Source organism: Microcebus murinus, chromosome 1, assembly GCF_040939455.1.
Source record: "Microcebus murinus isolate Inina chromosome 1, M.murinus_Inina_mat1.0, whole genome shotgun sequence".
NCBI lineage: Eukaryota > Metazoa > Chordata > Mammalia > Primates > Cheirogaleidae > Microcebus > Microcebus murinus.
In genome coordinates this window covers 136,433,558-136,459,512 of record NC_134104.1, presented here as the reverse complement: position 1 = coordinate 136,459,512, position 25,955 = coordinate 136,433,558, and the positions used below count along the sequence as shown (strand labels likewise).

Below are 25,955 nucleotides of genomic sequence, written 5' to 3'. Positions count from 1 at the left end.
ATTGAGCTTTATAAATAGATATATTTTGTGCAAGGTGGTATGAGTAAAACCCCCTCAGGAAACTGGGGATGAAAATGAAAGGCTGCTACATTTTAATCTTGAATTATGTGATTATGCCCTATAAAGTTAAAAGAAAAATTTATAAACCCAATGACCATCTGGTATTATAGTAATATTACTTCTAAGATAATATAGAACTTCATTTTTTGCATAAAATTTAGATCTGTAAAGTACTTCATGCATCACTGATATATCCTATAATATTAGTAACATTTTTTTCCTGAAAAAATGTGTCTAATTTCAAGTGCTAACGTTATATAAAAAATAGCACCTAATTTAAAACTAAAGTAACTTAATCGAATGCTTCTTAATATGACCTATTTGGGAGATGGTAGAACCTAACTACAATCCTTTAGGCACAATGATAACATCTACAATCTAAAAATATCAATTCAAATTTTGATTAATCAATATTAAAGTTAACTGCAAATACAAGTACTTATAATTTAGAAAATTTATCTTTTAGATACAATGTTTAACATATATTAAAAGTCTGGAAAATATAAATCATATGTACTTAGAAATTGCTTTCATAGGCTTCATAAATTCATTGAAAAGACTTCAAATATTGACCATTACTTAGATTATGTCTTACCTAATATGCCGTTAGAAATATGGGGATATAAGTCATAGATTTCATAATCAAAGAAAAACACAATGTTTATCCTTTGGAATGCATCTCTGCTAAATGTTTGAGGACCAACACTCCCACCTATTATAAAGTACTCTGCCTGGAGATTTAAGTTCATTGATGCTATTTATATATTCAAAGATGGAGCATAGCTCACTGACTCTAACCATGTATTGCACTGATGAATCATTCTATTTACTATTGTGCCAAAGCTATCACTCTTTTTCTCTGTTGGGCAGAACATTTCACTTAAAGCAATTCAATAAAAAATTAATCACCATCATATCTTGTCTTCCTTAAATTCTTTCTGCAACACCAACCAGTAATCCAGACAGTAAAAACATTCCTGTTTCTTTGATGCAAACTGGAAGATAGCCACATCACACCCATGTGCAACAGGGACTATAGAGCTATAGCTTTAGTCTCCTTGGCTTCCTATAATATCTACCTTTTCCCTCTCACCTGTTGTGTTTAACAAATAGGTCCATATAATCTTTGTATAATCAACTCTGGATTATTTGGACAGCTTGTTCAAATTAATGAATACTTGAAGCAAATATTGCTTTAAAAGTTTATTAACTTGTTGCTTTTGTTCTAAGTTTCCTATAGACATAAATAGTAACTTTGCTCATCTACCTTAGCAGGATTTTAAGATCAAAACAGCTTATGTACCCCATTTCATGCCACTGAAAGTGTGAGCCGATAAAGCTGATGGAAATAAAAAAAAGTTCTAGCACTGTTTAGTGTGATCCTTTACATCAGATTGAGAGAGAATATCAAGAATGCAATGAGTATTAGAGGAAAAATTGGGCGGAACAAAGGAAGAAGGAAATTTGAAAGTCAAATCTTTACAGTGCAATTCCATTATTTGGCTTGAAATACTAGAAAGTACCAAAATGGGAGACCAAACTCCTTACTGGGTACTCTCTGCAATGTTGTGGGTAGAGATATGGGGTAGGAAATCAGGCAGTTTAAGATAAAATGGCCCTAGTGAATAAATCTGAAAAATCACAGGGTACTAGATAAGCTTTTTTATTAACTTAGATTTTAACATGTATTTACTAAGTATTTGAATATTTAAGCTCTTTTCCTATCAAGACGGAACAGACAACTGCTACATACAGCATTTTTTTAAAAAAGGAGCTCCAGACATTTTAGGTTGATCCAATATTTGTGGTGACATCCTTTAGAAAACATTTTTATACTGCCAATATGTCAGTCATTTAATGTGATGAACCTGAAATCAGACTTCGAAAAGAAATAGACAGTGAGAAAGTTCCAGTAGTCATAACAGGGAGAAAATCAAGCACCATCAAAGGGAGAAACATATTTAAAAGGACAAGGGAATCTAATGTCACAATTTTGCCCAAAATTTGCCTGGCCTCTTTAGTATCATAAACTCAAAAACACATTCACACATTCTACAAAGTAAATACAGTAAACATAATATACATGCATATAAATATTTCCTTCAGCTAATTCTAGTAACATAGAGAAACCAGGTTATTTGTGGGGAAATAATCTGCTATGAAGTGGCTCTTGAGATTCAGAGTGGTTCTGAGCAAACAGGTTTGGGAACGTGTACTTTTAAGGCGCTCTACAGCAGAATGTGATGACCAGCAAGTTTGGGAACCAACATTAGAGCAAAACAAACAAACAAAAAAACCCTAAGACAAAACAAATCCTGGCATCAAGATATTAATTGTATGAATAAGAACCAGTTACTGCTAATGTTACAAGGGAATGAAATAATTTCTAGGTTTTAATGACAGCATGAAGAGCCCTTATGTCCATTGCAAAATAATCAACAAGGTAAGCCCGAAGAAAAGGCCTTTAGCAGCTTTGTCCAACTTTGAAAAACTCTAGTTAAAGGTTAATTAATCAAATTGGCTGAATTAACAATAGGAGAGCAATAAGAAGGACTTTGTGGTTTTCTAGTTTATAGATGATAGCTTATTATTTTGGTATGTTTATAAAGATTAGAAATAGATGGCCCAAGGTAAATTTCAAGCAGGTTGACATATAACAGAAAAAGCTGAAGTTTGTAATCATAAGATCTGGGCTTGAGTCCCAGTTCTCCTGGAGGGTGACCTCAGGCAAGTCACTTAACCTGAGCCTCAACTTTCTTAACAATGAATGAGGATCACAGAGGATTATCATTTGGTCTCTGTAGTCCAAGAAAATGAAATAGGAACTCCATTCACTATAGAGAGGAGTTGACTGAGCACATATTTTATTTCTATAGGAGGCTTATTATTTTAAAATCCTACTATTACTATTTTTAACTTACTAATTTATCCAATGCCTACATAGTACTGCCAGGCACTATCCAAAACACATCACATATAACTATTTACCTTTCTAACAGCTTATAAAGTAGGTACTATTATCCTCATTTTATAGATGAGGAAGCTGAGGCATGGAGTTCAGAACTTGCCCAAGTTCACATAGCTAGTAAGATAGAACTAGAATTTATACATAGGCACTCTAGCTGCAGTTTGTGTGCTCAACCACTACAAAATGACATTTCACCACAAGGCAATTCTGTTACACGCATCTCGAAGATAGTGATAAAGGGCTCTTAGCTCACAGCATAAAAAAGTGATGTTCAAAATGATAGGAAACTGCCATATGGCATTTTCTATATCAGGTCACTTTTATATTGCTTAGGAAAATTTTTTTCTAGGGCTATTAACCAATAGTTAAAAATTTAAATCACCATAGAACTGTACACTTACTTAAAAATGGTTAGAATGGTAAATTTTACCTATATTTAACACAATTTTTTAAAAAGAATAAAAATAAATCACATTTATTGATTGTATACAGTTTAAAAATATTTTATATGTTCTGATTTCAAGTTATAGAATTTTTATTTTGCAAAAGTATATATATCATTAAGTCTGTAGCAAGAAAACAGTTGTAAACACTACTATGTGAAAATGATAGCGAAAAATTTGTAATATACTGATGAATATAGCACAAGAAGCAAATGAACATTCAGTCAATAAATAATTTTTAAGGCCGGTGCTTATCTAAATGTGCTGCTATCTCCCATTGCTCTATCCAGGGTGACTGCTTCAGCTAGGGATGTTAAATTGGACTTGAAGAAATGTACAAGTTTAAATCAGCCATGAAACTAAGCATGTGCTCATTTTCCCTGAGCCTTAAAAAGTCAGCATTGGCCTAAAGGATTTTAAGCAGCAGTATTAATGGATATCAAGACCTGAACCTAAAAGAAGGTTAACATACTTGGATGCTATTTTCTACTCCACATTTGCTTGTTTTTTATAGAATATGAGTTTATGGGAAAATATTGATTGTATTATCATAGACATGCTCAGATTATATGTTTAATGGCAGAATCATAAGAGCAGGTAGGAAATCTAAATGAAGAGGATGGTTAAATATGTGATGCAAAATCAGTTCTTATTCTGTTGTAAGCTAAATAAAATGGTAAAGAGTTGATAATTCTGAAATTTACCTTTAAAATTAGTTTAACCAGCATTGTTTAGGGTTTAGAGACAATGGGTTTCACCTAACATAGACTAGTCCTGATCCCTTTGAAAGAAGATACTTAAAAATAGACTGGGAGAGAATTAATGAAAACAAAAAAAGGTTAACATATGCAATTGTAGATTTTCAGTTATATGATTATGAGTTTTGAACTTCACCATTCCCTGATGGAAGAATGTACCAAACAGTTACCCTATAGTTATTTACTAATTTAAGCACCCTAACATAGAAGATTCATTATAAGGTAATATTACTCATAAGGGAATGACCCTGAGGGCAATTTAGTGAGCCTTCTATATTGGCTTAAAAATAATGATCTGACTTATGGTTTCTTTAAGAGAAAATAAGCACTTTTAGAAAATTAAGAAAGCTATATATTGGGATTTCTTTAAAAATAATATTGCTGTTTCACTGAGAAGTCAATACGAGAACTCTAGGTGATACTTAATACAGTTTTCTTGCCATTGATAATGGGAAAGGTAGCCACCTCTTCCATCCTTTATAAAGTAAGTGAAATTGGTCATATTATTTGGATTTGGACTTTTAACTTCAGTACAAGTTCACAGTTATCTAAATTCATAAGAGATGAAGTCTAGAAATGACAGAGGCGAATTCAAGAATTTATTTGGAGCAGCAAAGTCAGCATTTATAAATGTGAGTGAATCTGAAAAGCAGAATAAAGATAGGGAAAGAAACTAGTTTCATTCGGTTGAAAAAAACATGAAAGATGATATTCCCTGTTCTCCTTCCAAATTCCATCAAACAAATCCAAAGTATTCGTGAAGCATTGCTGATATTGGTACCTATTCATTCACCAAGGGGTAAGATTAAGAAGGCTCTGACTTATCTCCTGTTTCAATAGTTCTTAGCACTTATGTTTACACTAAACTAGAAAAACTGCAACAATGCCCTCAATTTAGCCATGTACTGAAAAAAATAAAAAAATAAGATGATCAACTTGCTCCATTTCTCTCAATTTCTGGGAGCACGGTGCTGGCTGATAAAGAATACTAATATCATGTCATTTTTCACATATGATCTTAGTCAAAATAAAAAATATTATTCTCCTATGGGAGTGTAGAGGAGGGGATGGGCAAATTTACGTGCAATGGTGCAGTATGCAAGGTCTGGGAGGGGCATGCCAGTAGCTCTGACTTGGGTAGTGCAAATGCAATAGATAGAACCCAAACGTTTGTACCCCTGTAAAAAATTTTGTAAGAAAAATAAATGAATAAATAATTGCTAAATAAAGAATATATTATTCGTCCCTTTATTGTTTTTGGTATCTTTTCTAGTACTCTCCTATAAATGTGGGGACCTAGGAAAGGGAAATAAATATCACTGTATATTTAAACTCTTACTTCCAATGAATAATAACACATAACATTTATTGAAAGCTTACTATATAATAAGCATTATGCTAAAATGCTTTACATATATTATCTCAGTTAACCCTCACAACTTTATGAGGCAGATACCATTATAACTTCTATTTTACAGATGAGGCATCTGGGATTTGTAAAGATTAAGTGACTTGTCTGAGGTCAACCATTATTAAGTAGCAGAGCCAACCCTCAAACCCAAAGAGCCTAATTCTACCTCTTTAATCACTATATAAATCATTATGACAAATTTATTCTTTTCCTAATGTATATTATTATAAAAGTTTTTTTGCCAGATTATTCACAAGTAGGTCACAGTTACGGAAATGTTCTAATTCCCTTAACCTTTATCCAGGCCAAAAACCAAAGGATGCTTGGAAAGAAATAAACAAAAAACTTAAGCCAATAATATCAAAATTATAGCAAATTTTATACCAAATACAGAATGAATATAATAACATTTTACTGACAAGTTGGTAGCTGTACAAAATTATTTGCTAGTAGGAACATGGTGTAAAAGTTTTTTTGTCTTTGGTTTTTGTTTTCAAATGTATTTTTCCAGTGTGTTGGCTCAATAGATCTGTATCCAGTTTTATTCCATTACTCTAAGAGCAAAATGCTTCCTGATGATCTAGTTATAAACTCATTTGCTAATCCTTATTACAGACTACATTCTTAAAATTTAGATCATAATGAATCTTAGAAGCAAAACACTGTCTCAAATAGATGTTAATCCAGATGCACTGGTCAAACGATCACTGCAAATTCAATCTGAAAATAAGAATTCTTCTTGTTCTACTTAGTCCCTAGCTCTACACAGGGGAACATCAAGCAGCAAGTAAAGAGCAAGTCTACCAGAGACTGCCATCATTCAACACATATATAAGAATTAAGAGGTGAAAAATTTCCTCACTGTAGGTACAAATGTGGGAAAACATTCAAAAATAAACTAGGCTATTGCTATGTATACATAAGCTGGCATAATGTACAAAGAGAAAATAATTTAGACTTTGGAGTTAGACTTCTTGATTTTAATCATGGAGCTATCATTTAGCAGCTCATTGACCTTGGACTAGACATATAGCCTGAATCTTAGTTTCTTTCGTATGTCAAATAGTGATGATACCTATCTTCATGGGGTTGCTGTAGGACTTTAAATATTTTATGAAAAGGATCTACCTAATCCTTGGCCTATAATGGACTCAATATTTGATTGTTATAAATATTTGTGGGCTTTTTTATTTACTGGAGTCATTACTGTGCATGTTGACATCAGAGCCGTTTGTTGGAGAACATTTCCTAGACCAAATATATATTTAATGTATCCATCATCAGTTGGTAATTTCTACTCATATGCTTATCATTATACATAAAGGAAATCTACTTATTTAATAAACAACTATAGGATAATAAGTGGTGTTATTTTTATTATAGACTGGAGAAATTAGAATAATGGGATTTCAGTCATTTGGCCAAATTCTGAAGAGTAGTGAAATTTCAGGAATGGACCTTCTAAAGATACAGGTTACAAAGAATGGTGACATCCTCTATGCTGTGATTAGTGTATATTAGAATAATCTCAGGGGTATAATACAACAAATGCCTTTATCTTCCTCATATTGCAAACCTGTCATGTGTTTGCTGAAGGTAGTTACTCAGGATCCAAACCAACATCTCAAAAATTACCAGTCACTGTGCCACAGGGAAAGAAAGAACTCTGGATGATGTTGTACTAGCTGTTAAGTGGTCAAAGAGGTGATATTCATCACTTTCACATATAATTCATTGGCCCAATCCCATCATAAGGGTGCCAAATGTGCAATTTTACTTTGCAACAGGAAGGCAGAGACCTAGAAAACTTTGATGAACATTATTAATGACTACCACAATTAGAAAGCAGCATTATTGGAGCTGTAGGTCTCAAGTTTGACAGTATGGCAATGTTCCCTTTTCATCTCCATTGAAAACTTACAGGCGAACTTCATCAGTAAATGAAGTTCAATGGGTATATATCCAAATGTCATCCAGTACCCAAAGAAATGGTTGCATATCTGTACAGGCAGGTTGTACATACAATGATAAGCAGACCACTAAAATATATAGCAAAAAATGTCCTCTCACATCATGAACAAGAAAACCTAACTTTTAACATAGGAGTATCTTAGCATCATGAGTGAACTACTTAATTTTTCTTATAAGAAAAGTATAGTCCAAGCAATCATCAGTTGCATATACTTCTAGTGAGACTATATTATTTATGCTCAAAAAAATTATAAAAAACTATAATGGCTCTATAAAATATACAAGATACATGATCAACTTAAACATGTTTATCTATATATATATATATAAACAGCTTATATATATATATATTAAGTTCACATTCTGAATCAGCTTTATCTGTAATATCTACAAATTATGAATAATGTTGAGTGACAAGAATGACCTTAGTTCAGTTAAACTGATTGCTATTGGGTAAGACATGTAAGCCTATGGCAGTAAGCATAATTTCCAGGCAAATGAAAGTGAAAGACTAACAAAAGAAGTGCACAAAGGAAAGGCAACAGAAAACCATAAGCAATAACCAAAGTTGGATTACTCCACTAGTCGGGATAAAATCAACAAAATTTGGATACTTCAGATTGAGAAGAACTTAATCAGTAGTCCTCTTCCTGGGCTGCACATTGGATTTACTTGTGGAATTTAAAAATGCTGATGCCTGACCCAACTCTAAGAGATTCTGATTTAATTTATTCAGTACAGTGGAGTTGAGGTATTGTTGTGTTGTTCTTGTTCTATAAAGTGTCTTAATGCACAGCCAGGCTTGAAAAACACTAAACTAAACCATGTAGTGTATCAAGCTAAAAAATAAACTTTTAAATTACGAGTTCACAGATATGTATGCAGTAAAAATAAGAATCATTTGTACTAATGGAGAAAAATATACACATAGCCCTACAGCACATGTTTATGTTTATCTAATTACCAGAGTGATGTGGATTGTAAACATATAATTTTTCCAATTTTTATTGTGATAAAACACACATAACATAAAATCTGCTATCTTAATAATTTTTAAAGTATTAAAGTGTTAAATACATTCGTAATGTTGTACAACCATCACCACCATCCATCTCCATAACTATTTATTTTCATCTTGGAAACTGAAATTCTGTACCCATTAAACAATAACTTACCATTCTTCCCTTCCCTTAGCCCCTGACAATACCATTCTACTTTATGTCACTATGATTTTGACTATTCTAAGTATTCACATAAGTAGTACTTATTCACATAAGTAGAATCTACAGTATTTGTCTTTTTGTTACTGGCTTATTTCATTTAGCATAATATCTTCCAGGTTCAACCAAGTTGTACTATATGTCAGAATTTCTTCCTATTTAAGGCTGCATATTATGCCATTGTTTGTATATGTCACAAGTTGTTATCCTCTGTTTTCTCCTAAGATTTTTAGTTTTGGGTCTTAAATTTAGGTCTTTGATCGATTTTGAGTTAATTTTTGTATATACTATTAGGTAAGGGTCCAGCTCCATTCTTATACATGTGAATATCCAGGTTTCCCAGTACCATTTGGTGAAAAAATTGCCCTTTCACCATTGAATGGGGTTGGCACTGTTGTCAAGAATCATTTGGCTATTTATGTGAAGATTTTTTCTGGGCTCTCTATTATATTCCATTTGTCTATATACTTCTCTATGCTACTACCAAACTGTTGTTTACTGTAGTTTTGTAGTAAGTTTTGAAATCAGTAAATGTGAATTCTCCAGCTTTGTTCTTCTTTTTCCAAGATTGTTTTGTCTATTAAGGGTCCATTGAGATTCCATATAAATTTAGGATAGGTTTTTCTATTTCTACAAAAATCATTATTGGGATTTTAATAGGAATTCCATTGAATATGTAGATTTCTTTGGGTAGTATTGACATCTTAACAATATTAAGTCTTCCCAATATTATGGAATAATTTATGTATTATAGGTACCAGGTTTACTTTGTAGGTCTGATAAAATTCAGCTGTGAATCCATCTGGTCCAGGGCTTTTTTGTTGTTCTTGGAAGGATTTTATTACATAGATTTACATAGAATTGACAAAACAAAAAGTTGGTTCTTTGAAAAGATAAAAAACAATTGACAGACCTCTTGCTAGATTAACTAAGAACAGAAGAGAAAGGACCCAAATAAGCTCAATCAGAAATAAAAAAGGTGACATTACAACTGATACCATGGAAATACAAATCATCATCCATGAATACTATGAAAATCTCTATGAGCATAAACTAGAGGACACAGAAGAAGTGGACAAGTTCTTGGAAACATACAACCTCCCAGGACTCAACTAAGAAGACACAGAAGTCCTGAAAAGACCAATAGCAATCAGTGAGATCAAATCAGTAATAAAAACAATTTACAACAACAACAAAGAAAACCCTGAACCAGATAGATTCACAGCTGAATTACATCAGATCTACAAAGACTTGGTACCCATAATATAAAAATTATTCTCCAATATTAAGAAGAAATAAGTCCTCCCCAATTCATCCTATGAAGCCAGTATCACCTTGATACCAAAGTTAGAAAGGTACACAACAATAAAAGGAAACCACAGACAAATATCCCTTATGAATGCAGTTACAAAAATCCTCAATAAAATTCTAGTGAGCCAAATTCAATAGCACATCAGAAAAATAATCCACCAGGACCAGGTGAGCTTCATTCCAGGGATGCAAGGATGGTTCAACACATGTAAATCAATAAATATAATTTACCACATAAACAAAAGCAAAAACAAAGACCATATGATCATTTTACTAGATGCAGAAAAAGCATTTGACAAAATCCAGCACCATTTCATGATAAAAGCACTCAACAAATTGGGCATAGAAAAAAGATTTCTCAGAATTATAAAATCCACATATGACAAACCCACAGCCAACATCATACTGAATGGGGAAAAGTTGAAAGCATTCCCCCAAAGAGCAAGAACAAGACAAGGATGTCCATTGTCACCGCTGCTATTCAAAATAGTGCTGGAATTCCTAGCTAGGGCAATCAGGCAAGAAAACAAATTAAGGATACCCAAATTGCAAAAGAAGAGGTCAAACTGTCACTCTTTGGTGATGATATGATCTGTATCTAGAAAAATGAAAAGATTCTACCAAGCGTCTCTTGGAATTGATAAATAAATTCATCAAAGTCTCAGGATATAAAATCAATGTATATAAATCAGTAGCATTTCTATATACTAATAACAGTCAAGCTGAGAGTCAAGTCAAAGACTCAATATCATTCACAATAGCTACAAAGAAAATAAAATGTGTAGGAATATACTTAACAAAGAAGGTGAAATATCTCTACAAACTCTGAGAAAGGAAATTTCAGAGGATATAAACAAAGAGAACAATACACCATACTCATGGATAGGTAGAATCAACATTGTTAAAACGTCTGTATCACCAAAAGTGATTTAAAAATTCAATGCAATCCCCATGAAGTTACCAAAGTCATATTTTGCAGATCTAAAAAAAAATAATTATATGCTTTGTTTGGAACCAGAAAAGAGACTGAATAGCCAAAGGAATCTTAAGCTAAAAGAACAAATCTGGAGGCATCACATTACCAGACTTCAAACTATACTACAAGCCTACAGTAACCAAAACAGCATGGTGGTATTGATACAAAAATAAAGACATACACCAATGGAACAGAGCAGAGAACCCAGACATAAAACCACCTACACATAACCAACTCATCTTTAACTAAGCAAAGAATAACACACACTGTGGCAAAGAAGCCCTATTCAATAAATGGGGCTGCAAAAATTGGATAGCAACATGCAGAGGAATGAAACAAGATCCCTACCTCTTACCATTCACAAATATCAATTCAAGATGAATAAAAGATTTACATCTAAGGGATGAAACCACAAGCATTCTAGAGGAAAATGTAGGAAAAACTCTTCTAGATATCAGCCTTGGCAAAGAATTTATGAAAAAGACCCCAATGGCAATCATGGCAATAGTGAAAATTAGTAAATGGGGTTTGATTAATTAAAAAGCTTCTGTACAGATAAGGAAACAACAGAACAAATGGACAACCTACAGAATAGGAGAACATATTCACAAGCTATACATCTAATAAAGGTCTAATAACCAGAGTTTACAAAGAACTCAAATAAATCAGCAAGACAAAAAAACCCAACCCTATTAAAAAGTGGGCAAAAGACATGAACTGATAGTTCTCAAAAGAAGAAACACAAATGGCCAAAGAAACACATGGAAAAATGCTCAACATCACTAATCATCAAAGAAATGCAAATTAAAACCACAATGAGCTATCACCTTACCCCAGTTAGAATGGCTTTTATTAAAAAGTCCCCAAACAATGGATGCTGGTGTGGATGCAGAGAGAAAGAAACGCTTATACACTGTTGGTGGAACTGCAAATTAGTTCAACCTCTATGGAAAACAGTCTGGAGACTCCTCAAAGTACTAAAAGTAGACCTACTATTTGACCTAGCAATTTCACTACTGGGTATTTACCCAAAAGAAAAGAACTCATTTTGTCAAAAAGACACCTGTGCTAGAATATTTATTGCAGCAAAATTCACAATTGCAAAGATGTGAAATCAAGCCAGGTGCTCATCAATACATGAGTGGATTAATAAAATGTGGTTTATGTATATCATGGAGTACTACTCAGCCACAAAAAAGATAAATTAATACCCTTTGCAATAATCTGGATAGAACTGGAGACCATTCTCCTAAGTGAGGTATGACAAGAATGGAAAAACAAACACCACATGTACTCACTATTAGAACTAACCAGTGAGCACAGAAGTACACAGAGGAAACTAAAACTCAGTGGAAAACAACTCATGGCAGAGAGGAAGGAAGGAGAATGAACCAACCTAATGGGTACTATGAACACTATTTGGGTGACAGTCACACCTATATCCAGGACTCCAGCATTACAAAAATGATCCATGTAACCTAAAACATTTGTACCCCCTTAATATTTTGAAATAATAATAATAAAAAGGGATGAAGCCTAGAGTAGGGGATGCAGGTTCCAGTCCTAGCTCAGCTTTTCTTGGATGTGTAACTTCAAGAAAGTTGCCCACTCTTTTGAGTCTCTCTGCCCCATCTGAAAAACAGGAATAATAACAGTACATTTCTTGTTTATCATTCATTAAGAATCCAATAAAATGCATATGCACAATAAAAAACAATATTAAGTCATCTAATTCATGAACATGAGACATGTTTCCATTTATTTATATCTTCTTTAATTTATTACAGCAGTGTTATATAGTTTTCATTGTACAAGTTAATGAATTTCTAAGGATTTTATTCTTTTGAATACTACCGTAAATGGAATTATTTTCATAATTTCCTTTTTTCATTGTTTATTGTTAGTGTATAGAAATGCAACTGATGCTTGTGTATTCATTTACATGCTGCTACTTTGTTGAATTCATTTATTAGTTCTAACAGTTTTTTGTGATATCTTTAGGGTTTTCTAATGCGAGATCACATCATCTGCAAACAGAGATAATTTTACTTCCTTCTTTTCAATGTGGATGTCTTTTCCCCCCCCTCACCAAATTACTCTGGCTAGAACTTCTAGGACTATATTAAATTAAAATGGTAAAAGTGGATTTCCTTGCCTGGTTCCTAATCTTAGAGGAAAAGCTTTCAGTTTCATCACTGAGTATCAAGTTTGCTATGGGTTTTTCATATATGACTTGTATAATGTTGAGGCAATCTCCTTCTATTCCTACTTTGTTTAGTGTTTTTATCATGAAACAGTGTTGAATCTTGTCAAATGCTCTTTTTACAGCAATTGAGCTGATCATATATTTTTGCCCTGATTCTGTTAATGTGGTGTATTTCACTGACTGATTTTTGTATATTGAGGCATCCTTACATTCCAAGAATGAATCCTACTTGGCCACAATGCATAATCTTTTTTTTTTTTATTTTATTATTTTTTTTTTTTGAGACAGAGTCTCACTTTTGTTGCCCAGGCTAGAGTGAGTGCCGTGGCGTCAGCCTAGCTCACAGCAACCTCAAACTCCTGGGCTCAAGCGATCCTCCTGCCTCAGCCTCCCAAGTAGCTGGGACTACAGGCATGTGCCACCATGCCCGGCTAATTTTTTGTATATATATTTTTAGTTGGTCAATTAATTTCTTTCTATTTTTAGTAGAGACGGGGTCTCGCTCAGGATGGTTTCGAACTCCCAACCTCGAGCAATCCGCCCGCCTCGGCCTCCCAGAGTGCTAGGATTACAGGCGTGAGCCACCGCGCCCGGCCGCATAATCTTTTTAATATGCTCCTGAATTAGGTTTGCTAGTATTTTTTTTTTTTTTTTGGCATTGATGTTAATAAAGGATAATGTCTGTAGTTTTCTTTCCTATTTTTATCTAGCTTTGGTATCAGAGTAATGCTGACCTTATATAATGAAATAGTTAAGTGTTCCTTCCTGTTCAGTTTTTTTGGAAAAAAGTTTGAAAGACTGATATTAGCTCTTTAAATATTTAGTAGAATTTACCAGTGGACCCATCAGATCTGGGGCTTTTTATTGTTGAGAGATTTCTGATTACTGATTCAATCTCATCACTTGTTATAGTTCTACTCAGATTTTCTAATTCTTCATGGTTTAGTAGTGATAGATTTTCTGTTCCTAGGAATTTGTCCACTTGATCTAGGTTCTCTGATTTTTTGGTGTACAATTGTTCATAGTACTCTCTCATAATCATTTTTTAAATATGCATATTTGGTAGTAATGTCCAAGATATCATTTCTAAGTTTTGTAATTTGAGTCTTCACTCTTTTTTTCTTAATCCATCTAGCTAAAAGTTTGTCAATTGTATTGATCTTTTCAATGAACAAATTTCTGGTATTATTGAAATTCTCTATTGTTCCTCTATTCTCTCTATATGTTTTTTTTTTATCTCTGCTCTAATTTTTATTATTTCTTTCCTCTGGTAGCTTTGAATTTAGTTTGTTCTTTTTTCCTAATTCCTTAAGTTATAAAGTTAGGTTGTTGATTTATTTCTTATTTCTAAATATGTGTTCATAGGTGTAAATTTCCCCTTTAGTATTGATTTCATTACATACTATACATTATACTATGCTGTGTTTTCTCCACTGCTTGTTTTTATTGTTGTTGTTGTTGTTGTATTTTTGTTTTATGGTTTGTTTTTTTTTTTTTTCGAGAGTCTCACTCTGTTGCCCGGGCTAGAGTGTCATGGCGTCAGCATAGCTCATAGCAACCTCAAACTCCTGGGCTCAAGCAATCCTTCTGCTTCAGTCTTCTGAGTAGCTGGGACTACAGGCATTCACCACCATGCCTGGCTAATTTTTTTCTATATATTTTTAGTTGTCCAGCTAATTTTCTTTCTATTTTTAGTGAAGATGGGGTCTTGCTCTTGCTCAGGCTGGGCTGGAAATCCTGAGTTCAAATGATCCTCCCACCTTGGCTTTCCAGAGTGCTATGATTACAGGCATGAGCCACCATGCCCAGCCTCCATTGGTTGTTTAGGATTATGTTTAATTAAACAAATTTGTAAAATTTCCAGATTTACTTCTGTCATTATTTCTAATATCCCATTGTGGTCAGAGAAGATACTTTGCATGATATCCATCTTTTAAAATCTCTTTGGACTTCTTTTGTCACCCAACATGTGGTCTATCCTGGAAAGTTTTCCATTTGCACTTGAGGAAAATATATATACTGTTCTCCTTGGGTAGAGTGTTCTGTATATGTCCATTATATCTAGTTAGTTTACCATTGGTTATCTGATGATTCCTTACTTATCTTTTATCTATTTTTTTAATCTATTATTGAGAGTGGGATATTGAAGTCTCAAAATATTATTATAGAACTGTCTATTTCTCCCTTTAATTCTTCAAGGTTTTTGCTTCATATGTTGTAATGGCATTTAAATAGGTGCACAAATGTTTATAATTATTATATATTATTGCTGTGTTGCACCTTTTACTAATGTCCTTCTTTGTCTTGTGTAACCTTTAAGTTTATCTTGCCTAATATTAATATAGCCATACCTGCTCTTTTTTGGTTACTATTTATATAGAATATCGTTTCCCAATATTGCTTTCCTTTCACTTTCAATCTATTAATGTCTTTGGATCTAAAGTGAGTCTTCTTAGATAGAGTATATGTTTTTAATTCATTATACCAATCTCTATCTTTTGCTTGGAAAATTTAATCCATATATATTTAATATAATTACTGATAAGGAGGGACTTAATTCTGTCATTTTGCTATTTGTTTTATATAGACCTGATAGCTTTTTGGTCCTTCATTTCCTGCATTACAGTATTCTTTTGTGTTTAATTGTTTTTTTACAGTGAAACATAAATTCATTCCTCATTTCCTCTGGTATATACTCTATAGCTATTTTCATTTTCATTAACATAGCAATTTTACATTTAACATTCTAAAGTTATAACACTTTAAATTTATACCATCTTATCTTCCACAACATGCAAAAATTCAGCTCCTTTAAATATTTCCATCTTCACCCCCTGAGCTGCTAACGTCACAAAATTACATCTTTATACATTGTTTACCCAAAAATATAAACAAATAATTCTTTGAAGTGCATTAGTCTCTTAAGTTATATAGAAAACAAATGTGGAATTACAAACCAAAGTTACAATCATACTAGCATTTAGATTAATAATTTTTTTTTAAAAAAATTAGTCTTTTAAAGAATGTAGAATACAATTGTTATAATAATACTAGTTTTTCTATTTGCCGATGTATTTACCTTTATTTCTACATACAGCTTCAGGACATGATCTAGTGTCCTTTCATTTCATCTGCAGGACTCCCTTGAGCAATTCATGCAGGCAGGTTTAGTGGTAATAAACTCCCTCAGCTTTTGTTTATCTGGGGATATCTTAATTTCTCTCTCACTTTTGAGGGACAGTTTTGCAAGATATAGGTCTAGTTGATGGTGCTCCATGGGTCCCTTAGGTTCTAGTCGCTTTTCTTCAATCTTTTTATTTTTTGTTTCTCAGACTCAATAATTTCATTTTTCTATCTTCAAGTTTGCTGTTTTTTTCTTCTGCCTGCTTAAAAATCTCTATAGTGAATTTTGCATTTCAGTCATTCTATTTTTCTATTCTAGAGTTTCTTTTTGATTTCCTTTTAGGTTTTCTAACTCCTCATTGATATTTCCATTTTGTTCATACATCTTTTTCTTGACTCTCTACATTTTCCTTTAGTTCTTTGAGTATCTTTAAGAGAGCTGCTTTGTTGATTTTCTTAAGTTCTATATAGATTCTTGTTATCAGCCCTTTATCAGATGTGTAGAAAGCAAATATTTTCTCCCATTCTGTAGGTTGTCTATCCGCTCTAATGATAGTGTCCTTGGCTGTGCATAAGCTTTTTAATTGATCAGATTCCATTTGTTTATTTTTGTTGCTGCTGTGAGGGTCTTGTTTATAAATTCTTTACCTAGGCTGATGTCTAATAGTGTCTTCCCCACATTTTCTTCCAAAATTCTTAAGGTTTCATACCTTAGGTTTAAGTCTGTTATCCAGCATGAGTTGATTTTTGTGAAAGGTGCTGGTGGGACTGCAAATTAATACAACCCCTGTGGATAGTAATTTGGAGATACCTCAAAGAGCTAAAAATAGAAATACCATTGATCCATCAATCCCACCAGTAGGCATCTATTCAAAGGCAAAAAAGACATTCTATAATGAAACCTGCACTGGATTGTTTACAGCAGCACAATTTACAATTGCAAAGATGTGGAAACAATGCCCATCAATACGTGAGTGGATTAATAAAATGTGGTATATATAGTATACTATGGAATACTACACAACTACAAAAAACAATGATGATCTAGCACCTCTTATATTATCCTAGATAGAGATTGAGCCCATCCTTCAAAGTGTGGTATCACAAGGATGGAAGAACATGCACCACATGTACTCACCATCAAACTGGTATTAATTGATCAACACTAAGGTGCTCATGTGGTAGTAATACTCACTGGGTGCCAGTCAGGTTGGGAGGCAGAGGAGTGAGGGTTAGAGGAGGTGGAGGAATGAACCCACAGCTAATGGAAACGGGGCATACTTTATGGGGGGAAGGATATACTTCCCCCATACATAGCCATAGCCCTGGCTTGAGCGAGGCAAACGCATTTCATGTAACCAAAATGTTTGTCCCTCCATAATACCCTGAATTTAAAAAAAGAAAAAAAAAATAGCTGCTTTGGAGTATTTTTCTAGTAGATCTGGCATCAAGTCTTTCTCAGGGACAATTCCTGTTGACTTATTTTTTTTTTCCTTTGAATGGGCCATAATTACTTATTTCTCTACAAATCTTGTGGATTTTTGTTGAAAAATGTGCATTTGGATCAAATAATATGGTAACTTTAGGAATCAGATTTTCCCCTTCCCTTGAATTTGTTATTTTTTTAAATAAATATTGTTAGGGATTTTTTGATTGTTGCAGGCTATCTTTGTGCCAAAGACCACTCTGATGTGTAACTTCAGGTCTTTTCAGGTTTTTACTGAACCTGCACATTTCTCTCTGCCTGTACAGTCTTTCTACTTTTCCCTGTATATACAGTGGCTTTCAAATGTCCTAATGTTTAATGTCTGGTTCCCAAAAGGGGAAAAAGAGAAAAATGAAGGGGTATACACTTCAGCTGGGAGCTGGGTGTGTGTGTGAAATAACAATGGCTGCCCTTCTCATTGTCTACACATATGTGAATATAAGCAGCAATTAGCAATAAGAACACAGATCCCTAATATTTGGAGGACTGGGATCTTTTTGCCTTCCCCAGCTCCTTCAGGCCACGTGCAAACCACTGCAGGAACACATACACAGCTGCCTGCCACATGGCTTGGGCTGGGGCAGTAGCTGCTACTGAGATAAAAGCTGAAGTTGACAGAAATTAACCACAATATACAGTTCAAGCTTTCCCGTGGAAATTGAAAGCTATTAATAGACTCCAGTGTTCCAAAACAGTTATATTAGATTCTGCTAGATTGTTGTTTAGGTGGGGAAACATTCTTGATTCTTATTAATTTACCATTTTCCCAGAATCCTCTCTCTGAATACTGTTGAGAAAATAAATATTTCTTTATTGGGGATGGGAGATTATAGCTATCTTTATAGCTACTGATTAAAAAATAAAATAGGTAAATAAACATATGAATTATAAATCTCAGTGTATCAATAAGTAGTTCTATTTGTCAGTAGAGAACACTATCATCTGTATGACTAGACAGTGACTGAATACTGTTGTGCTGTCAATAATAAAATAAAGTCAGTGGTCCCATAAACATCTTAACCTTTGATTATTAAATTGACTATCAAAACTCTACACAAACATGATTGAACTGAAAGATAATGATTAAAATGTTCATAATATAAAACTTAAAAATATTCAATTTTCTCACAAATGCATATAATGCAGGTCTGTCTTTCTAGGTGAGCTTATTTCTCTTCTACCTTAACATATGCACTGCAAAATATATGCGGAGTCCATATTCAGTGAAAATCCAGAAATATTATTTAATTAGTTATTAAACTAAGCTTACACAAATTAAGAGAAAATTATGTTGACATAGTGTATGAAGCGAGATTTAGTCAGCTATAGCCAGTGAGAATTATATATGCCTGCCATTCTTCACTCAGTTTTAGAAAAAGGGATCAATTTGTACAATTTACATCCATCTTCCACTTCCTCTAGGAAAAAGTTAAGAATGTCTACATTATTTACTATACATCAATTTTTGTGTAAGTGGTCTTTTTTCCTGGAGGTAGGGAGTGTGCATTCGATCAATGTGGAACAGTGTAGAGATAGCTTTGTGGATATAGGAGTTCCAGAGCAGAGAGGACCATAAAAGATTAAGTGTAGGCAATAGAGCTGTAGGTTATAGTCAATAGTATCTCCATGTCCAAGGGACAGGGAAATCTCAGCAATCCTTAGTAAGAGTAAGGTCAACTTCATGAGCAACTGGAAGGTCTCCCCATCCTTTAGACAGAAGGAGGGGAGCGCAGAAGTAATATTCCTTCCTGTCTACTAGAAGTTGCCCACAGGAGTGTCTAGAAGCACATCCAAAATATCAGAGCAGACAAGGTGCTGCATATTAAGATGACTGGGCCACAACTACCATGAAATGGATTTATGTGATGTTATTCTATGCTTAAATAATTTTACTAAAACAGCCTTCTCTGCTAGCTATTTTCAAGTTGAATAATACAAAATACTATATATTTCAAAGGTATAGTAAAAACCACATTTTAAAATACTGCAAATTTCCACAGGTTTAACTTTATTGTGGATTAAACTGCATGCTTTAAATATATATACACTTATATGTATAACCAAATATGTATATGTTTCACCATAAAACAGAAACAATCCAAACTGGGTTAATGTATATACATTTCTGATATCTATTTTCTATCAGGTTTCTAATAAAAGTATGATTTATAGATGAAAAGTTTCAATATTAGATTATAAACACAAATCATTGAATTGATTTATACTTATTAAACCAAATCCTTGGAAATAGGTCCAGTTCATCTATTCTCATCAGTATAAGAACCTAGTCTATTCATTAATTATAGTGTGGGATTTAAAGTTTCAAAAAATTCAAAAAGATACTAAAGGAGTTAGCATAATAAAATATTCCATTTGAAATTTGAAAAGCTGGTTGCATTCCATAATTAATTTTCCCTGTCAGCTAGGGCTACAATTTAAGAATGTTCTCAAGAGAATTAAAAAATTACCAAAAGATAATCTTAAAATTGTTTCAAAAGGCAATTATACAAAGACTTCAATTTGCCTTTTATTATATTGCCATTAGGAAAATAAAATTTAAAACCCCTACAGATATTTAATATCCATATTTTCTTTGAAAATTGCTTTAAAATATAAATATTTAAATTTAATCAAATAGTATACATTATTTTGTTTATATGAATCTAAAAGTAAATAATTATATATCTTTTAGGATCTTAGATAAAATGAACATAATTAAAAATAAGTGCAATAAGTACACTAAGTGTAATAAGAATCAAGTTTTGATGGTATTGACCTACCTTTAATGTGACACTATAATGTCCAACAAATGTTGAATTTATCCATGATCTTGAATGGGGATCCCCCAGGAATTCTATGTGATACCGTTCAACATTTCCATCCAGGTCATATGTCACATATTTCCCTTTAAAAGGATCAGGGCAAAGTATCCCTGGCCAACTTTCAAAAGAAAATATTTTTAATTATTTTGATGATTTACAAAAGTTAGAAAACACATGCATGACAATTGTATATTAAATTTCCTTTTTTGAATAGTGATGACTTTTTTCATAAAACATAAACATATTCCTACATATCTCTTAAAGGTGGTATATTCCTTTGATACAAGTAATAAGTTATATTTTTGTAGCTATAGAAAAGCTTTGAAATAGTCACAAATCTAAGACACAAGTAAGATAAAAGAGGGAAGAAATATAAAGCAAAAAACTGATTTGATCTCTAGGGTTAATAAGAGACAGTTAAGCACTACTGATAGGAAAGATAAGAGAAAAAAAGGTTCATTAGATTCACGGAAGAGTTGAATTAACTCTAACCAACCAACATGATTAATTACCAAAATGTTAATCCACGGGCATGGCTTCTGATGGAGTAGGAAAGAGCTAGTGTTTCCTGAGCCAGAGCTGCTAAAGGAGTAACTGGTAGCTCAGGCTGTGATAACACTGGAGTAAAATTACTGTGGGAAAGGCAGAACTAGAGCTCAACAATTCTATTCTGTCCTTTTTGCCCCACCCCATCTGCTCCATTGGCAGATGACCAAATTGTTAAAAATTCTCAATAGTGAAAATAAAATTTATCCTTCATTAAAAATAAATCTTTAGAGGTATATTCATGACATAAACCTCTAGAAATTCCTTCATGTTTCATTTTTCTCTTTGGGTATTCATTTCCCACTTCTGTCCCTTTCTATTTTTCCACTTTCTCTTTGGGATTTACTTGGTCTGATAAGCAAAAACTAAAACAACATTTCCACATGGAGTCCAAACAGGAAAGTAGAGAAGTCCTTAAAAAACCTCTGAAGTGAGGAAATCCACAACTAGGAAATTATTCATATTATTTCATTTATACTATTATGTTTTAAAAGGAAATTTGAAATAAGTAAAACACTTACAGGCACACAATCCTTATTGTTATAAGGAATATTTAGGATTATAGATATAAACAAAAAAATTTAGCACTAAGAAAATTGGAATTTTCAAGTAATACATTCACTCAATATTTTTTTTTTTTTTTTTTTTTTTTTTGAGACAGAGTCTCACTTTGTTGTCCAGGCTAGAGTGAGTGCCTGTGGCGTCAGCCTAGCTCACAGCAACCTCAAACTCCTGGGCTCGAGTGATCCTTCTGCCTCAGCCTCCCGAGTAGCTGGGACTACAGGCATGCGCCACCATGCCCGGCTAATTTTTTTATATATATATATCAGTTGGCCAATTAATTTCTTTTCTGTTTATAGTAGAGACGGGGTCTCGCTCTTGTTCAGGCTGGTTTTGAACTCCTGACCTTGAGCAATCCGCCCGCCTCGGCCTCCCAAGAGCTAGGATTACAGGCGTGAGCCACAGCGCCCGGCCTAATATTTTTTAAATAACATAATTTTAAATAGTAAAAGTTAGGAAAAAATCATTTAATGTTATCATAAAAGGAACTGAGGAAGAACATGACATACTTTAAAAGTTGTCCTGAAAAAAATCTGGGGTGGGGTTGGCCGGGCGCGGTGGCTCACGCCTGTAATCCTAGCACTCTGGGAGGCCGAGGCGGGCGGATTGCTTGAGGTCAGGAGTTCGAAACCAGCCTGAGCAAGAGTGAGACCCCGTCTCTACTATAAATAGAAAGAAATTAATTGGCCAACTAATATATATAAAAAATTAGCCGGGCATGGTGGCGAATGCCTGTAGTCCCAGCTACTTGGGAGGCTGAGGCAGGAGGATTGCTTGAGCCAGGAGTTTGAGGTTGCTGTGAGCTAGGCTGACGCCACGGCACTCACTCTAGCCTGGGCAACAAAGCGAGACTCTGTCTCAAAAAAAAAAAAAAAAAAAAAAAAAAAAAATCTGGGGTGGGGTAGAATTGAAAGAGAATAGAACTCTCTTTTACTGAGGCAAGTTAACACATTAACTGCCATGCTAGTTTTGAACCCAAGGCCTCATGAAGCATATGTAACTCACATGTTTTCCCCTTGGGAGCAGTGAGAACTATTTTTCAAGTTGCATACAACTCACACACAGAAAACAATAAAAAATAACAAATTTTAATTAAATTAGAAGGGATCATTTTGTGTTCAAAATTTTTATTCTTTTTGTAATAAAACACTGTAGCCCCAAGGAAAAAAGTTTTTTTCTAGTGTGACAGTCAATGTGTTAATGTGTTAATGTCAGTATTCCCAGCACTCCTTTCAGACTTTATCACATTTAGTCCACTCATAAACCCAATGAGGTAAGTATTTGTTATTTTCTTTATTTAAATGAGAAAACTGAGTCTTGAAGATATTATACAACTTTCTTAATGAGACTGTTAATAAGGCATGAAGACATGATTCAAAAGAGGTCTTTCTGATGCCAAAGCTCGAATGTTTCCACTAGACTAGAACATAGTCATGGCTCAGAAGCAGGACCAGTACTAAAGAAAATGAAAACATTGGGAGGCTACATCCAACTCAAGAAACAAAAGGACTTCAGAAGAGTTAATTAGCCCAGAGATGGAATATTCAGCCTCCTAACTTATATTTCTTGGCTAGTTAAGAGCCTAAATAACAATTCAGTAAAGGATACTGAAGTGTGTATGGTGTGTAGCAAAGGGTGTGTGTGTTGTGTATGTGTGTGTGTGTAAGAATGTCGTTTGTGTATGGGAGTGGGGGAACTACATGACCTCTGAAGGTCTTCTCCAGCTCTATGATAAGATGAATTTAAGAAGGTGTATCTCACACCATAGACAAAAGTCAAGTCACTAAAATAACAAAACGTCTTTCTTATTAAACATTTGACTAATAAGAAATGCTACTGTATCAAGACCAAGGAGAGAATTATGGTGTACCTACAGTGTAATAACATAAAATAATACAGAAAAGGGCCTGAATAGCCAAAGCAACCTTAAGCAAAAGGAACAAATATGGAAGCATCATTTTACCAGACTTTAACCTGTACTACAAGGCTATAGTAACCAAAACAACATGGTAAAGGCACAAAAATAGAGACCTAGACCAATGGTACAGAAGAAAGAATCCAGATACAAAACTACCCACATACTGCCAGCTGATCTTTTCAAAGTAGACAGTAATATACACTGGGGGAAAGAATCCCTATTCAATAAATGGTGCTGGGAAAATTGAATAGCCACATATAGAAGATTGAAACAAGACCCACAATGGTCCATAAAACAAGAATCGGTGGAACTAACTATAAGAGATTTAAATTAGAATCCAATAATATATAGTAACATCCTGAAATATTTGGTAATTTAAAAACACACTTCTAAACTACTCACTTCAAAGAGGAAGTCACAAAGAAAATCAGTGAATATTTCAAATTGAACGGTAAAACACTACATATCAAAATTTATATAGCCAAAACAGTACTTAGAGAGAAATTTATAGTTTAAATTGGTTATACTGGGAGGGAAACAAAAGATGTGAATTAGTTTACCTAACTTTTCAATTTAAGAAACTAGAAAAAGAACAAATTAAACCCAAAGAAGTATGGGGAAAATAATGATGCGATTGGAAATCAATAAATAAGACAAATAGAGAAAAAAAAAGTTGATTCTTTGAAAAGATTTTTAAAATTCATAAACCTGGCAAGACTATATCTCAACAGTTTATTATAAAAAAACAAAAACCTTACCTCGGCCAACTCTGTAATTTTACTGAAACCAGGCTTCCAAGAGGAAGCTGTGAATAGACAATCTTAAGTCCACTTTGATGAAGCTGAGATTCTTCAGGAAATTCTTCTTCAGAAATAGAGCACTCATTATATCTTGGATCACCGTTCATGAAGCAGTACCATGGTTCATTATGATCAACTTTGGCTACATCCTCACTTGATAACAATCTCCATTTCAAACAAGTTTCATTCTCGCATTGAACCCACACTTTGTTTACATACATGTTGTTTTCCACCAAGGAATCCATTGCACTGTTACAATATTCAATTATCTTAGCAGACATTTTTTCTTTTTCCATTAATGCATTTAATCTGGACAATAAGAAAGAGGGAAATAAAAGAATAAGGGTATAAGGAGAGAACATTCAGACCAAAATCAGAGAAATTCCTCTTTGATATATTCTATGCTTACCTCCTTTCCCCTTTTCTATCCTGCAAAGGCTATATATGTTGAACATGCTATGTTCCTACCTACCCATAAATGAAAGAGGAAAAAAAGAAACATCAATCTCTCTGGGCATAAAATGCTCCAAAATCAAAAATAAGGAGAGTACAATGGAGCAGAAGAAGAGTAGAGTTAATTATAATTTCTATTAACCTACTACATAGGACACATTTGGTAGATATCCAATACTTTTTTGCCATAATAACAGCTAAGCCTTACTGAATGCTGACTATGCACCAGGTATTATTCTAAGTGCTTTATGTGCATGGCTCATATAGTGTTCCTAACAACTTTATTATGTCCATTTTTTATAGAGAAAACTGAAGCTAAGAAAAGTTATTTAAGGTCTAAGAGCTGGCACATGGCAGAGTTGGAATTTAAAGCAGGAAGTTTGGTTCTAAATTCTGTGATCTTACTAGGCTGTACTGCCTCTTGGGTATATATACAGTATGTCTTGATGATCCTTTTCTTTTTCCAATTCTCAAAAAAATCAAGTGCAACAAAATATTTCACCCTATGAACATTTGAATTTTTTAAACAATTAAAGGAATCTTTTGTTTATATAGTTTTGCCTTATATTCATTATTAATTTAAAGTTTTCTCAAGCTTTTTTATTATGAAATCTGAAACATGTAAAAAGTTAGAATTATATAATTAAGCCGCTCAATTCCAGCTTTGATAATAATATAGAAACCAATAAATTAATATAACTAAAAGTGAAACTAATTATTGGCAACTTATTTTGTAATACAAAGCCTATTTATTAGACAAAAGACTTTAATGCACCATATTAATGAATTAATAAAATGCTACTATCCAAGTATAAGCACCATTTAAAGAACCCTTTAATTTGTGAGTTAATCATATATAGAGAAATTCACTTATACTTATTTGCCATATCCCTTACTAGAGCCATTGAAAATTGTTTTAGAA

At 33.4% G+C, this 25,955-nt stretch overlaps 1 protein-coding gene across 2 annotated transcripts in view; it reads right to left on the bottom strand.

Annotated features, from left to right (window-relative positions):
• ZCWPW2 (zinc finger CW-type and PWWP domain containing 2) overlaps positions 1-25,661 on the bottom strand; it is an 88,517-nt gene extending 62,856 nt beyond the window's left edge. Inside the window, exons 1-2 of one of the 2 annotated variants that reach the window (XM_012786790.2) lie at positions 24,539-25,661; positions 20,714-20,873 (exon numbers count right to left, since the gene is read on the bottom strand). In XM_012786790.2, coding sequence (XP_012642244.2) covers positions 20,714-20,873; positions 24,539-24,942 — 564 coding nt within the window. In that variant the 5' untranslated portion in view covers positions 24,943-25,661. The remainder of the gene's footprint in view (positions 1-20,713; positions 20,874-24,538) is intronic. The other variant, XM_076005905.1, reaches the window with a different exon arrangement.
• Between the last annotated feature and the right edge of the window lie 294 nt (positions 25,662-25,955).